Below are 14,492 nucleotides of genomic sequence, written 5' to 3' on the forward strand. Positions count from 1 at the left end.
TGTGGAGATGGCTTCCTCTTCCTCATGAAGGGAGTAAGGATGCCCCGCTTCTCCTCTCAAGTAGGCTGTTTCTCATACTGAGCCCACGGAGGCAGGGCCAACAGTCTCTCTACTTTAACCACAGTCCAACCCCACTCAGAAGGCACGTTGATAAAAGTCTCCTTGTGGGTCTTTCTCCTTCTGCTGGAATTTAGAGACTCGAAACTCAGATCTTAGCAGTTTCTAATTTGCAGTTGGTGATTTTCTTCTGTTTAATCAGCCTGTTTCTCTGAGGGACTGGTAGGGGTTTTTCTGATATTTAGCTTGATGCTTCACCTTGGTGTCAAACCCAGGGCTTTATACATGCTGGGCAAGCACTACCACGGAGTTATAGCTCAACCCCTTGCAGTTGGTTTTGATATCGATGCAAGGAAATATATATGGCTACTGTTCAGAAATAGCTTCTCTACACAGCCTTACTTGCTGTACCAATGAATGAGAATCCCAGCACTGCCATAGGTCGAAGATAGGAGTCTCCATCCTTCTTCCTGTCTCCCCCTCTGCTTTCCTTCCCAGCCTCCCCCTTTTTTGTATATATTTGCAAGTGTTCTCTTCCTTTCTTTCCCTCCCTCCCCTTCAACTCTCTTCCTTCTCCTCATACCATCCTCCTTCCCTCTTTCTTCCCTCCTTCTTCCCTCTTTCTCCCCTTCCTCCTCCTTTTCCTTCCCTCTTTCTTCACCCCTGCTCCTTCCTTTCCTTCTTCTCTTCTTTCTCCCCTATGTATTTTGACTGTAGATAATGGTTTAGCATGATGGGTGAATCTGTGCTTTGAGTTCTGTAAGATCCTGTGTCCCTGTGAATGGGATCAGGAGAGGGCGGACCGAAACTGTCTGCTCTGCTCCTTTCCCCTAACGGTGTTACCTGTGGGAGATGTAGTCACCTGTGCTCTCCTTTTTTGTGACTGTTGCCAGGATGAGAGCCCAGGAGCCGAGCCTCCAGGCCTTTACCACCTTTACCTCCTGCACCCAGCCTTCCCCTCTATCCTCCTGGACCTGAGCAACACCACTGGCATAGTGACAGCTTCAGAGGGTGAGTCCCTATGATGTCAGAGTGCCCTGGCTGTGTGAGACCTTTGTCCACCAAGGGATGGGGAAGGACTTTTCAAGAGGTAGTAGTATCATTTCCCTCGGTGTCCCTGGAACCAGGGCATTGCTGGAGAGATTCCTTGGAATTATAGAGCCAGGCTTCTAGCGTGAGAATGCATATTCTCTGAATGTGCTGAGGGGAAAGTGTACCCCCATTCCAGGAGGACCCCAGGGGTGATGATGGAGCCTCAACTGTGTGCCACATGCCAGGACTGGAAGCTAACTGTGTGGGGTGTGATGGAAGGAGAGCTGTTTCTTTCAGGACATTGATTTGTCTATTACTTCTGTGAATACTAAGCACATTGCATAGAAATTGAACTTGACAGAAAAACTAAACAAGGAGAAATATTACCCATAACCTGACCACTCAGAACATTTGGAGCTACTCATCTTTGTTGTGCACCTGTCTAAGTAATACTACAAAACAAGCTTGAGAGCACATACTAGAGATGCTTCATTCAGGAGCCCGAAGCCATGGAACTCAGCCTCTTCCCTCTGCTGGGCTTGAGTGGGTGGGTAAGGGCACCAGTCTAGCCATCTCTCCCTTGTGTCTTTTTCTTTTTCAGCTGGGGAGGGGATAGTTAGACAGGTCTGATATAGCCCTGGCTGACCTCAAATATAGCTACAGATGGCCTTGAACCCCCGACCCTCCTGCCTTTACCTCCCAAGTGCTTGATTATAGTGTGTACCACTATACTAAGCCGTTTCATGCCTCTCCACACTCTCTTGCCTCTTGTGGACTTGTTCCTTACAGCACTTTGCCTTAAGCTGAACAGTGCTGTAGCTCTCTGTATCCTGGGCATCATGGGAGAGGAAAGCTGATCTGGAATTTGCAAGCTGTCAACTGGCTGGGGAGTAGGTGGGTGCCAGCTTGCAAAATCATGTGAGAGATATAAATGAGCTGGCTTGCAACATTTGCATAAAACACTGTCCAGGGACCATTTAACTAATGGTACATAAGAATCTTCGGCTGAGGAGGCAGTGCAATTGGCAGAGTGCTTGCCTAGCAAGGAAGAGGCTGGGGGTTTGATCCCAGCACTGGGGAGATAGAGGTAGGATAATCAAAGGCTCATCCTTGGCTACAGAGCCAAATCAAGGCTGCTTATTAACTGTGTCCTGGTCATCTACACAGCTTACAGAGTCAAGCACCACAGTCACCTCCAGGGCAGAGGAGGAGAGAAAAGAGGCAACAGAGGACAAGAAGGGGCAGGGTGAGCTGACAGCAAGAGATTGGAAGCAAGCTGGCTGAATCTGAGGCGTGTAGTGACAGCATATTAAAGGAAGGTGCCAGTGAGCCTGATGGTGAATAAAGCTTTGCAGGTGTATGGGGAAAAGAAACAAGGATCTCATGATCCTTTCAGCAGTTAATTTCGTTTTTAAAGACAAGGCAGGAAGTCGGCTGCAGGCCTCATGCCTGTAATATGAATCCAGGTGGTGATACTTCACTGCTGGCCACTCCTCTGTTGCTAACTGCTTCTTGTTGTTGTCATTCCTCAGTTGGAATCAATGACATCTGGAAGGATGCCTTTTATGTCACCAGGACAACAGGGATGAGCCCTGAAGGACACCCCACCTCCCTGGTGGTCAGTAAGCTTAGCCTGCGCTGGGCACTCATGGAAGGCCAGATGGTCCAGCTGACGGAGACCACTCCTAAAATTGGCCGTGGGGAGCTTCGAAGATTCCTCTCTAGGATAAAGTTTGTTGATTCTCCCTACCAGGTGACTGGCTTCTGACATATCATTACTTTTTTTTTTTGTTGTTTTTTTGGTTTTTTTTTTTTTTAAGACAGCCTTGGCTGTCCTGGGCTCGCTTTGTAGACCAGAGTCTGGTCTGAAACTCAGAGAGATCTGCCTGCCTTTGTATCCCTGAGTTCTGGGATTACAGGTGTGTGCCACCATGCCCAGTGTGGCTAATTACTTTTTAAATTTTTGTATTACATCTATTCTGGAAGCCCACACATGTCCCGACATGTTTAGTGATCAGTGGACAGCTGCAGTTTTCTTCTGTGTGGGTTGTCAGGCATTTAAGATGTGGGATCATGGTTTTTTTTAACCATCCTAATGACTGGAGGGGGCTAGATCTTTCTGGCATTCTCTAGGTAGGGACCAAGGATGTTAACATCCATGCAGCTACAGGCAAAGTTCAAGGTTGAAGAGCTTATTACTAGAAGGGCACAGTCCCTGGGGCTCACAAACTTTTGTTGGAGGTAACCTACAGGGCTGGGAAATGAAACAGCTGACCTTTAGAGTTTTCATTTCTTTGGAAATTCCACTTAAAGAGGGCAATAATGGTCATTTCCCCACAGATCTAGTGCAATGGAGTCTTCAGACTCAGAAGGACCGTATGGAGTGGCTCGCAACTGCTGTGTCAGTTCTCTGGAGAGAAGATGACCCGAGGGTCATGCAACACTTGGGAGAGCACGTGGGCATTGTGTTGGAGCTGTGTGGTGCAGCCGATCTGCTTGGCTGGGCTATATCACGACCTTCCCATCCCTGCACTAACCCCCTTCTCCTGGGAACTCTGTGTGGATAGTTTGGAAATGTGAATCTTATAGCTGTTATTTTTTTGAACCTCTAATTTATAAACCCTTGCTGGGAAATCCAGTGGCCTACAAAGCAGGATATATGTTGTTTTGCATTAGGCCCCATGTTTGTGTGTGTGTGTATGTGCACATGTGTGTCTGTGTCTTTGTGTGTCTCTAGCGTCGTAACAATTTTTTTTTGTGATATGCCCCAAGCTTCAGGGATTCCATTTCTTGTCCTTGTGAACTTCATCTGATTCAACCATCTTGAAGTGTATGGATGGCCTGCCTCTGACCCTGAGGGTCACACACCACTGTCCTGTATTCCCTCCGCCTGTACTGTGGGTTCCTTCTCAACTCTAGACAGCAGTGAGAAACACTGGAAGTTAAGATGGAGCTAGTTATCCAGTCTTTTCATCTTTATGTCTCAACTCTCCACCGGTGTTAAGTGAGAACACCGGTCATGAGAACAAATGTGTTTCTATCACAAAGGGAGCAAGAGAAAGAGTTTCCATGGCTCCTCTGCCCAGGTCCTTATGTCATGCCCTATGAGCTTTTGAAGGCTCTGAAGCTATGATCTTGGGTTCTACAGTAATGATAGAAGGGTTTGCATGCATGTTGTCCTCAACTTAAGGGTTAGTCCCATGGCCTTGTCCTGCTGCAGCTCCACTCTCTTGCTCTGAGTCTTCTCTGGGGCATCTGCATCTTCTCTTCCCCCGCTTCCTCTTCTATTCAGGGATCTGTTTCTGGACTTTTGCTTCTTGGGTCCAGTATGCAACCACTCTGCCCTGTGTTCTTCGAAGCATTATATTCTGATGTAAATACTGTAACTTTTTATAATGATCAAGTTCTTTAGAATTATCCCCATCCTTTTCTTCCCCCTTCTATGTAAATATGTGACCTCTTTGAATCTTCCAAATGTCTGTGTCATTGTCTGATATGCCATGTGTTCTGGAGGCCAATGAAAATACATCTCTTCTTGAGTGAAAACTAGATTCTCTCCTCAGTTGGACTTGTATCTTTTTAGCTTGTGTAAGTAAAGAGATCCCAGAAAACTAGCTTCTAGATTGAAGGGGTTCTCTATGAATTGCTGACAATAGGTGTTATGGGTAACAGAAGTTAGTACTCAGTACTTCCTACAGATTGGCCACACCAGCCTTGTTGGCACCTCTGCCATAAGACGCAAAAAGCATTTTTGGAAGTTGTATGGGACCAGGTTGACTTTGGAAGGGTAAGCAATGAGTAGGATACCTTAGAGTCTGAAGATGATTCTAGGTTCATTTCTAGTAAGTTGAATTTCTGCTAATAAAAGGCTTAGGAGTCTAGTTTGGATTAAAGACTTCTTAGGACCAATTTATAGTGGACCAACTTGTCAAATGGGTGGTGGACCTATAGCCTGGTCCAGCCCCTGTAGATGCAGTGTGTTCTCTGCAGTGCTGATGTTTTTCTTGGAGAAGACAGCCAGTGTGGGAAGGATAAGATCCAAAGATGCTTAATGGAGCCCTGTTTGGGTGGTGTTGCTTGGGCTGGAAGCTATTTATGCCGGTTGAGTCTTCTATGAGAGAAAGCTAAATAGTGTCACTGATTCTCCTTGGTGTTTTGGTAAATAACACCCTAATTTGTCCTTACTAGAAGAGTGAATCACTTCCTTGCTAAAAGCAATGGAAATCCTAGGCTTATTTCCTGTTACAGCTAGTACAGAATGGTAGCTAAGGGTTGAGACAGCTTCATCTGGCCAGTGTGAGTGCTGGCCTCCTGTCAAATGCCTCCCTAAACTCCCCCCCTACCTCCTTGCAGGCAACAACTCATCCAGATACCCAGGATAGGAAGTGCTCAGTGTGGGGTGGCCCAAAAAACCAACCTGACCACTACTTGAAGTAATGTCTTCTGCAATGCAAGGGGGTGGCCCTCCCTCCTCCCTCCAACCCCCCTCTCGCCTCCCCTCTCCTCTCCTCTCCAAGCCCTCCCCCTCTGCCCGGCACAATATCCACACCAGCCCCCAAACATGTGGTGTGGTGATAACAAACAACCCCAAGGAATGTGAACTGCTGTCCACGTTACCCGTGTTGAGGAGCCAGTGGACCTGTTGCCAGAAAGCACCGTTTAAAATGTGAACTGTTATAGAACAAATAAATGCTGTGTATGGGAATACACACGTGTGCCCTTCTCATTCTTCCGCTAAACAAGATGGTTACTTCCCTTGTGGAAGAAAAAGTGAACTAGATGGCGGGCACCGTTTGTGGAGGAAACAGAAGGGCCAGCTTCTGAGATGAATGAGCAAGTGAGTATCCAGAGAGGAATATCTACCCAGTCTCATTACTGGGAGAAGCCCCTGTATGAGTCTCCTGCTCTGGGAACTTGGGAGGCCATTTCTAGCCTCCCAAATGAGCATGACCCTATAGGCGATAAAAACATTCATATGTCACACTACCTTGCTGCGCCTCTTAGGGTCCTATTTAATAACGTTTCTATTTTTAAAGTTTTATTATTATTGGGTGGACCATGGCATGTGTGCAGATGCTAGAAGAGAGCTTTGGAGTCTGTCACATTTGTGCAGGAGGCACTTCATGCACTGAGCCATTTAATCAGCCTATTTTTGAAAAGCTGTTTTGAGATTTATTTTGTGTGTATGGGCGGTTGGCCTGCCTGTCTGTGCACTGTGTGTGTGCAGTACCTGTGGCGGCCAGGAGAGGGTGGGAGAGCCCCTGGAGCTGGAGTTAGGGGACAGCTGTGTGCCCCTATGCATGCTGGGTGCAGAATCTCAAATGCAGGTCCTCTGAAAGAGCAGCCAGTGCTCTTAACCACTGAGCCTTCTTTCCAGTTCCCTCACCAGGCCATTTAACCAAACTTTGCTGGCGGACACGAGGATTGAAGACACAAGTATGCAAGGTGCCTTCAGTGTTTCCCTCTTCCTGTGTGTGACTACCAGACAAAATCCCAGTGCATCCTAGATAAGCCACCGGCAATCTGCTTAGCTGTGTCTCCTCAAGTTCCAGACGTGTGACCAGCTTTATCAGACCCTTAAAGGTAGGAGCTGTATTTCACTTGCCTTTTTATCTGCATTGTATAGTCTAGAACTTGCCTAACGCAATCAGTGAAGAGAAGGGAGTTCTGGATATACGAGACTATATGGTATGGACTAAAGCAGTGTTACGGGAAAGGAGGCAGAGCCATCCTTCCGCTTCTGGAGACGACCGAAGGCTCGATTATGCTTAGCTTCTAAAAACAAGGCTCAAGAGACGTCTTTGCTTAAGCAGATGTTGATAATAAGCAAATGCGTATGGTAGGGTTTAGCCTGCTCCCCAAACCCACTTAACTCCTAAAACTGCTCTTCTACAGATGACCCAGCCACTTCTTTTAGCTCCTGGCTGGTCCCTTGTTGAAATTCCTTGTCTTGTAGCACTGAATAGAGGTCGATACCTTCGGAGACGGAGCGGATGGGACGGTTAGGGTACTGATGGCAGCTGGTCAAAGGTTCCCCTGAGTGGGCTGCGCATGTCAGCTGGGGAAGGAAACAGCGGTGGTGACGTGCCAGGCAGCTGGGGTTGGCATTAAAGCTCTTGCTGTGCCTGCACTGGAACTCCAGCACCATCCTCGTGTATGTGTTGAAGGTGGTGACGGCCGACGCCATGCAGCAGGTGAAGGAGATGCAGGCCGCGCTAGAGACAAACACAAAGAAGGGATAGTAAAGAGTCTGACTTTATGGATACAAAAGGACCATCGGTTCTGCCACAGACCAGGCGCTGTCTTTAGGAGGACTTAGGAACTTGAGCCTTCTACCAAGCTGCTGTAAAGGACTTAGACTGGAGAACATCTGCCTCAGTCAAAGAGGAAACAGGCGGCATTCCAGTGCATTTAATTCTGAGTTGTCACTGCCATGTGCTTTATGCCTCTTGTGTGGTATACTCCTGTAAGATCTCCCAGACCCCCAGACCACTGGCTCTGTTCTATGTGGTGGGCAGGATCTAACGCAATGCCCAGAGGTCCCCTCACCCTGATGCTGGAGCAACCCTTCCTCTTCTGCCTGACATTGCTTTGAACTTAACTGTCCCCAAGGTTGAGCCTTTTGAGAGTCACAAAAGTCTCTGAAGCCATCACACTCTGCTCTAGCGGAATTTGATTCTTAGGAAAACTGTGGTTCTTGGCACAGGGTAGTTTATAGTGGAAGCTGGATGCTACTGGAAGCTGGGTGGGTCGGAGAAAGAAGAAAGCACCATAGGGAAAGGCATCAAACACATTCCTAAAGGCCTCGGAAACCAAACTGCTAAATCTCCCTGCCCTTATGGGAAGCCCAGGAAAATGGAAGATTTTATGAGGTTAGGAGGGCTGCCTGGAGGCCAAAGGCTGCTGAAAGCCAGGCCCAGGGCAGTCCTGCAGGTTCCTTTTTGTTGCCCCAGACAGGAGTAGAATCCATTTGATCTTTCCCATGGGACTTGTAGCCTGAGCCCCAAAGTTGTCTGTGTGTGTGTGTATGTGTTTGTACAGCCTTCTGGATCAGTCCTTATCTCGTTTGAGGCAGCATCACTTTTGTTGTGTCCCACTGAGCACACAAGCTAACTGGCCTATGGGCTTCCAGGAATTCTCCTGTCTCTCTGCCTCCCATCTTCCTCATCGTGCTGGGATTATAGACATGGCAATTATGTCTGTCTTCAACATGACTCTTAGGGGTTTGAACTCAGATCCTTACCCTTCCATGGCAGTTGCTTCACCCCCTGAGCCATCTCACCAACCCAGCCCTACCGTTCCAATGCCAAGAAAGTTTGAAAATGGGCAACAAATGAAGCCTGACTGGGAAACTAGCAAAGCTGCCCGTGGGGCTGGTGGCTGGAGTCCTCGGCCTCAGAGCGTGTACTGCAGTGTGAGGAAATGGATAGGATCAGGTGTGGAAAAGCCCACACTAAGGCCCTCAGAACTTCTCTGAATCCGTTCATGTGAATCCAGGTGTTAGCTTTGCGGTGAGTAGGGAATGCTCCTATATTCCTCCAGGAAGAAACTTTATTCTTTTTTTAAGCAGCATTAATGCAGGTTTACTCAGGAAGAGTAAGGAAGCGCTCCTGAAGGCAGGAGGGGCTCCAAGGAAAGGTGATACTCAGCTTGAATGTGTTGAAGTTGCTACAGAACTGTAATCCCAGAACTTGGGAAGCAGAGGAGGCAGGAGTTCAAGGCCAGCCTTGGCTGAAGCTCGGGGTACATGAGAGACAGCACCTCAAAGGAAACTTAAAAGGATCAAGTTCTTTGTTTTTAAGGTTAGAATGTAGAAGGTGGTGTGCCAGGAAACTGGGGTTGGTGTTGGTTGAGGCTCTTACTGTGCCTGTAACTTTAAACCATCCTGTTGTATGGGTTGAGGTGGTGACAGCTGACGCTGTTCAGTGGTATTTCAAGCAGGTTCAGTAGAAATTGAAACTCTTGGAGGGAGAATAGAAGGGATGCAAGAGCTTTGAGTGAAGGATCATCAATGGAGCATATATAAAACTTAATCCAAAATTTAAGATAATAACTATTATCTTTTTCTGATATCCTGAACCGTAAAATATAGAACGTGTAGCATCGTTCCTGTAGCCACGTAAAATCAGCCTTGCTGCTCAAGGACAGTGTCAGACAAAGAAGAAAATACTGTAGTGGCTGAGCAGATGCTGCTGGGCCAGGCAGCATCCTCAAAGCAAGAGAGAAGGATGTTCTGTGTACTCTCTGAAGGTAGGAGAGGGGGTGTAGATGTGTCCCCCATCCAGCCCTACATTTGACTGGAGGAAGGAGAGGACATAGGGAGGTACATCCAGCTGAGTGCAGAAACTCCTGTGCAGGGCGGCTGGAGTTGGGCTGTGAAGGCTTAGGGAATAAGGATGACTTACTAGAAAGCCCAGCCGTAATTCCAAGAATGTGGTCTCCAGTCCTCCGGGCCTAAGTTGGTAGTTGCCTGGAACACTTGTGAAAACAGCATGTGAGCCACCATCCCCAGAAGGCCTGTGGGAGAGAAAGGGAGAGAGAGAGGGAGAGAGGGGGAAAGAGAGGGAGAGAGCAGAGCCTTGTGAGCCATCTCTCTATTGGCATCAGAGTCAATCAGTGTCAGGGCAGCCATGACTGCCATCACGTTTCCGGGGAGACTGATTTATGCTAGATGTGTCTCCTTGTATGATTAACAATGATTACCCCATCTGTGGCAAAATCCCAGTCAGTCTTTCATGCCTATTGCTCATTTTGACTTTTTCCTACCCTTTGGTCTTCACCGTGCGAGTATGTACGCGCTTGTAAATTTTATTTTACTTGAAATTTTTCCAGCAGTGGCAGCGTGGAAAAGCTATATATTCCAGTTGAAAACTAAACCCAGCCAAAGGTTTCACATGTTGAGAAAGCTGACAAATAAAGGAACCTAGAAATAAGAGCACGCACAAAGAAAGTACAGTTTCACACCTTACTTCAATTTAAAGTGAAATGCCTGCACACTATCCTCTGCTGCCTGCCTCTGTATGTGTGCCTCTGTATGTGGTTGTATGCATGTATGCATGAGTGTGTGCAAGTACCTGTGCATGTTCACAGGAGTCTTCAGATTTTCCTCTACTGTTTTCCATCTTATTCCCTGAGACATGGTCTCTTGCTGAATGTAGAGCCTGCTACTTTTTGCCTGGGCTAGCTGGCCAGGCCAGCCTTAGCAATGCTCCTGTCTGAAACTCCCATGCTCAGAGCTGGGGTTCCAGGTACATGTGGCTATAACATGGCTTTATATGTGGGTGCTGAAGATCAGCAAAAGGTTTTACACACTGAGCCATCTCCCTAGCTCCTACCCTCAGGTTCCTTTCAAGGACAAAGATCCTAGCCTTGAAGGTGGTACTTCAAAGGGACCCCTGTGAGCCAGGTCATGATACTGTAACACCTTTAATCCCGCCCTCAGAAGCTCCACGCCAGCCAGCCATGTGTGAGTTATGTATAGTCTGTCTAATCTAGCCTACCTAGGAAGGCCTGGGGGCCCCTGTCTCACAGAATGAGCAAAACAACAAAAGAAAACACTTAAAGGCGTCCCAAGAGGAAGCACCCTTTGCCATTCCATGGCCACTCACCTGACAGGACCAAGGACACGGCTGCAAAGGCGCTTAGCTTGAGCCCACAGCCAGGGTTACTGGAGAGCAGCAGATCCGTTAGTAGCAGGAGGAAGCTGATGAATTCAAGTCCGATGTAGGTAATTTGGGCTCCCAGGGAGAACCAGAGGACGTCTGCGAGAAGCCAGGAAAAGAAACCCCACCCAGATAGACAGTTAGTTACCACTGTGGACACAATTGCCCACTGGAAGTCAGAGGCCCGAGACAGACAGGAGAGAGACAAAGCTGAAACTAGAGCCTGGTGTCCATGGAGAACCCGTATCACTGTGCACGTGAAGGGCTGTGATCACAGCTAAGCTTCATTGTGAAAGAGATCACTCCATTTTCTTAAGCCCCCTGCTAATCATCATTCTTGTTTTTCTCTTTAATCTGGGCATACGTTTTTATTTTCTCTTTAATCTGGGCATAGGTTTTTATTTTCTCTTTAATCTGGGCATAGGTTTTTATTTTCTCTTTAATCTGGGCATAGGTTTTTATTTTCCGGACCTCTCATGGACAAGGTGGACAGGGTGGCACTTAGCTGTAATCTCACTAACAGGATGGTAGAGGCAGGAAAGAGAGTGACTTCTCAAGGCTAGCCCACTCCAAAGAGACCCTATCTCAAGGAAACAAAACCCAAAGCCACATCCCTTCTCCCCCCAACACCCACAAGACAGGGAGGGAAAGGGGTGCTGGCTGCTTTTTGATTTGTGGGCTACATTCCCGCATATGCATGAGGGGCAGCTTTAGGGGGGGATTCCTGTCAGCCCTTGGGGCTCTGAAGTAGAGAAAGCAGGTAGAAGTGCAGTTTAGATCCAGAGAGGCCCAGGTCTACCATTAGGAACACGTACTTGCCACAGGCCCCAAGGGGAGGTGGAGGAGGGAAGCCTTCTCCATTAACCACTCCCCTCCAAATCGGAGAGCGGGGTGACATGAGCCTTGCAACGCGGCAAATTCCAGTAGTCCTTTCTCACCTCTCTCGGCTGGTGGTGTGAGTTCAAGGAAGCTTCGGCATTTCTCCCCTACAACACACAATGGGGCGTGTCCTAAGGAGATTCCTGGAGCTGTGGAGTAGAGACGTCCCGCCTGACACCTAACCGCGCTCCATTCTGCCACAGCCCCTGATGGGCTCCTGGCGCCAGGCATTCAGTTGATGTCCCATTTTGAAAAAAATGAGAGTGGACGCACTGATGACTGAGGCATCCATTCTGGCCTTCGTCTCTGATGATGAAGACAAGGCTTTCCTGAGAGCAGCTTCTTAGGTCAGAGTTTCAACGTCCTGTCTTCATGTTAACAAGTTTTTTTGTTTTTTGGCTACTGGACCAAATTGGCTCTAAACTCTTTGCAGAACTCTTTGCCAGTGTTACGTGACAAGGCTACAGATAATATGCATCTGTGCTCCCTCTCCTCTGTCTCTATCTCCCTATCTCTTATCACACCCCATTTTTATTTCTCTTCCATGTCTTTCCCCCTTAGCCCACTTTGTGGAATTTCAATATCAAGTTGAACATGATCCCAGGTTTTAGAAAATACATCATCACCACGTCTTCTCCTCAGGTTTCAGCGGAACTTTTAAACATTCTGAGTGGGGAAGAGGAGGAGGTGGAGGGCAGGGTGTAGGTGTCTAATCTAAGGCATACACACTGACTGATGTGAACGGTGTTTTTATTATGTGGGCAGAGACTTGGAAGCATCTGTTCGCATCTATCTATCTGTCTGTCTATCTATCTGTCTGTCTGTCTGTCTGTCTAATCTATCTTTCTGTCTATCTATTTTCCATGTCGAATCCATTTGGAGATCCTGGGAACCCAACACAAGGCTTGCACATGCTAACCACTCAACCACACAGCACTACATCTCCAACTTCCGGTTTTTCAAGACCGTGGTCTCACTAAGCTAGTTCAATATGCTCTTGAACTCACTATGTAGCTCAGGCCTTTCCCATCCTCCTGCCTCAGCCTCACCTGCTGGTTCTATAGGAGTGCCACTGTAGTTTCCCTTTACCTTTTAATCCTTAGCCAGAAAGGGAAGGGGACTTTAGAAGTGACCTGCCTCAGCCCCTTCATCTAACAGGAATATCAAGGCCTACAGAAATGAAGTTGCTCATGCAAGGATCCAGCTGGACAGGGCTAAGGCTGTTTCTAAGCAGCAGCCGTAGCTCCCTAGAAGGAAGACTGTAATGATTTAATGTGATCGGTCTAAGCGCCTCAGAGCCAATGCTTTGTTAAACCAGGTCTGCAGAAGCTGGAGGAGCTGAAGAGCTTCAGGGGTTTCTGACTCTGTTAAAAGGGGCCACGAAGAAGAGATGGTAGGGAGTAGGGTCTGGGCATGAGGCCCATCAGGGTTTGGGAAAGTGTGGACTGCTCTGACTCTTCTTGGGCCTAATGGGGTTTCTTTGCCTGCATAAGATTCCAAGATTCCCTGCTTTAGCCTGGCGTAGTGTCTCATATCGGTTCTCAAGAAGCCAAGGCAGGAGGATTGTGGCAAAATCTAGGTCAGCCAGATCTACGTAGTGAGCTCTAGGGCAGCCTGGGCTATGGAGTAAGCTAATGTCTCAATAAACAATTTGTCTTTTTAAAGGCAGGTGAGGTGGCTCACTGCATGCTTACCAAGACTGCCTGCTTGAGTTTGATCCCACATGCTGGCAGGAGAAAACGGATTCCTGCACATTGTCCTCTTACATGTGTCCACTGCATGTGCCAACCCTCCACCCCCCATACGTACCCACATGCCATACAAATAAGAACGTCATTGAAAAAGCAAATCAAGTTGTGCAGCTGGTGAGGGGGTTACCTGGTTCTTCCATGGTTTCCTCACAGGATAGCCACATGCCACTTCGGAAGGTAAGGAAGGAGAAGCGGTCATCCCCAGTCTCCCAGGTGTATTGTACCACCGCCTGGGCTGATGTGTTGGTGATGCCCCCATCCAAGGACATCGGCATGCCAAAGCACTTGGCTGCCAGACTTTGCCCGCACAGGGGCTTGGGCACCTTCTGTGTGCCCACAAACCATTCGCTGCTGAGCAGGGATGCTGCGGAGAGGCCGAGTGATAGCAGGCTGAGGATGGCAGAAACGAATGTCCGTTGGACAGAGGAACCCTTCTGGAGCTCCATCTGCAACACACAAGCGGGGGTGGGGTGGGGGAAGAAACAGAGCTGGAGAGCATGCTCTCAGGGCCTCGAGGTTCCACTCCTCTTCCCTTCAACACTGATGAGCAAAGCCTGCCACTTGAGCGCTTTCTCCAGGAGCGCTGTGGAATCCATGCTTCCTTGTGGCCAGGAGCAAGCACTGGAGTGAAGTGTACATTTAAATTGGACCCTGTGTGTCTCTTGCAGACCAGCAGAAATTTATATAGGTAGATTGATGGCTGGAGAGACGCTGGACAGGTTTACAGAGGGATGAAGGTGACACAAGATGGGAGACATTATCACCAGGGATCCTAAAGTCAGCGCGAATTGGAGGTGAGCAGGGCGGTGTCTTACCTGTCTGCTTTGGAAGGCAGGTGAGCATCACACGCTTGCTTGCCTGGTTTCCTGCTGACAAGCTCTAGCTTCCAGATGGTTCTTAAAGTAAACCATCTTGAGCTTTCATGGGATTTCTCCCATCAAAATTAATCAGGCCCAAATCTGCTTAGCTTAAGGGATGTAAACAACATCACAGGAAAATACACACCCAACAATCTCTGTCTACCCAAGCTTAGCAGAATCTTCATCCAACAGCTTATGACCATGACCCTTTGTTCTTCAGAACTTCCAGGGTTAAGAGCAGTGTGTACCAA

At 48.0% G+C, this 14,492-nt stretch overlaps 2 protein-coding genes across 3 annotated transcripts in view; one reads left to right on the forward strand and one right to left on the reverse strand.

Moving 5' to 3' along the window:
* Fam234b (family with sequence similarity 234 member B) overlaps positions 1–5,796 on the forward strand; it is a 32,868-nt gene extending 27,072 nt beyond the window's left edge. For both annotated transcript variants that reach the window (XM_060384308.1, XM_021634103.2), the window contains exons 11-13: positions 951–1,068; positions 2,622–2,842; positions 3,430–5,796. In XM_060384308.1, the coding sequence (XP_060240291.1) occupies positions 951–1,068; positions 2,622–2,842; positions 3,430–3,435 (345 nt within the window). In that variant the 3' untranslated portion in view covers positions 3,436–5,796. The remainder of the gene's footprint in view (positions 1–950; positions 1,069–2,621; positions 2,843–3,429) is intronic.
* A 1,131-nt stretch (positions 5,797–6,927) lies between these two features.
* On the reverse strand, positions 6,928–13,830 carry Gsg1 (germ cell associated 1). The gene is made up of 5 exons (XM_021634105.2): positions 13,509–13,830; positions 11,567–11,737; positions 10,698–10,850; positions 9,495–9,606; positions 6,928–7,304 (listed from the first exon to the last, which is right to left on the reverse strand). The coding sequence occupies exons 1-5, from the start codon at positions 13,825–13,827 to the stop codon at positions 6,965–6,967; spliced, it is 1,095 nt and encodes a 364-aa protein (XP_021489780.2). The 5' UTR covers positions 13,828–13,830; the 3' UTR covers positions 6,928–6,964.
* Between the last annotated feature and the right edge of the window lie 662 nt (positions 13,831–14,492).

Source organism: Meriones unguiculatus, chromosome 5 (assembly GCF_030254825.1).
Source record: "Meriones unguiculatus strain TT.TT164.6M chromosome 5, Bangor_MerUng_6.1, whole genome shotgun sequence".
Classification (NCBI taxonomy): Eukaryota; Metazoa; Chordata; class Mammalia; order Rodentia; family Muridae; genus Meriones; species Meriones unguiculatus.

What these genes read in the sequence shown, in the direction of transcription:
- Gsg1 (XM_021634105.2), bottom strand. Translation starts at nt 13,827, where the DNA reads ATGGAGCTCCAGAAGGGTTCCTCTGTCCAACGGACATTCGTTTCTGCC. An exon ending in CCCCTTGGGGCCTGTGGCAA is followed by an intron (nt 10,851 to 11,566) that starts GTACGTGTTCCT and finishes GGCTTCTCGCAG; the next exon opens with ACGTCCTCTGGTTCTCCCTG. An exon ending in CGTGTCCTTGGTCCTGTCAG is followed by an intron (nt 9,607 to 10,697) that starts GTGAGTGGCCAT and finishes TCTCTCCCACAG; the next exon opens with GCCTTCTGGGGATGGTGGCT.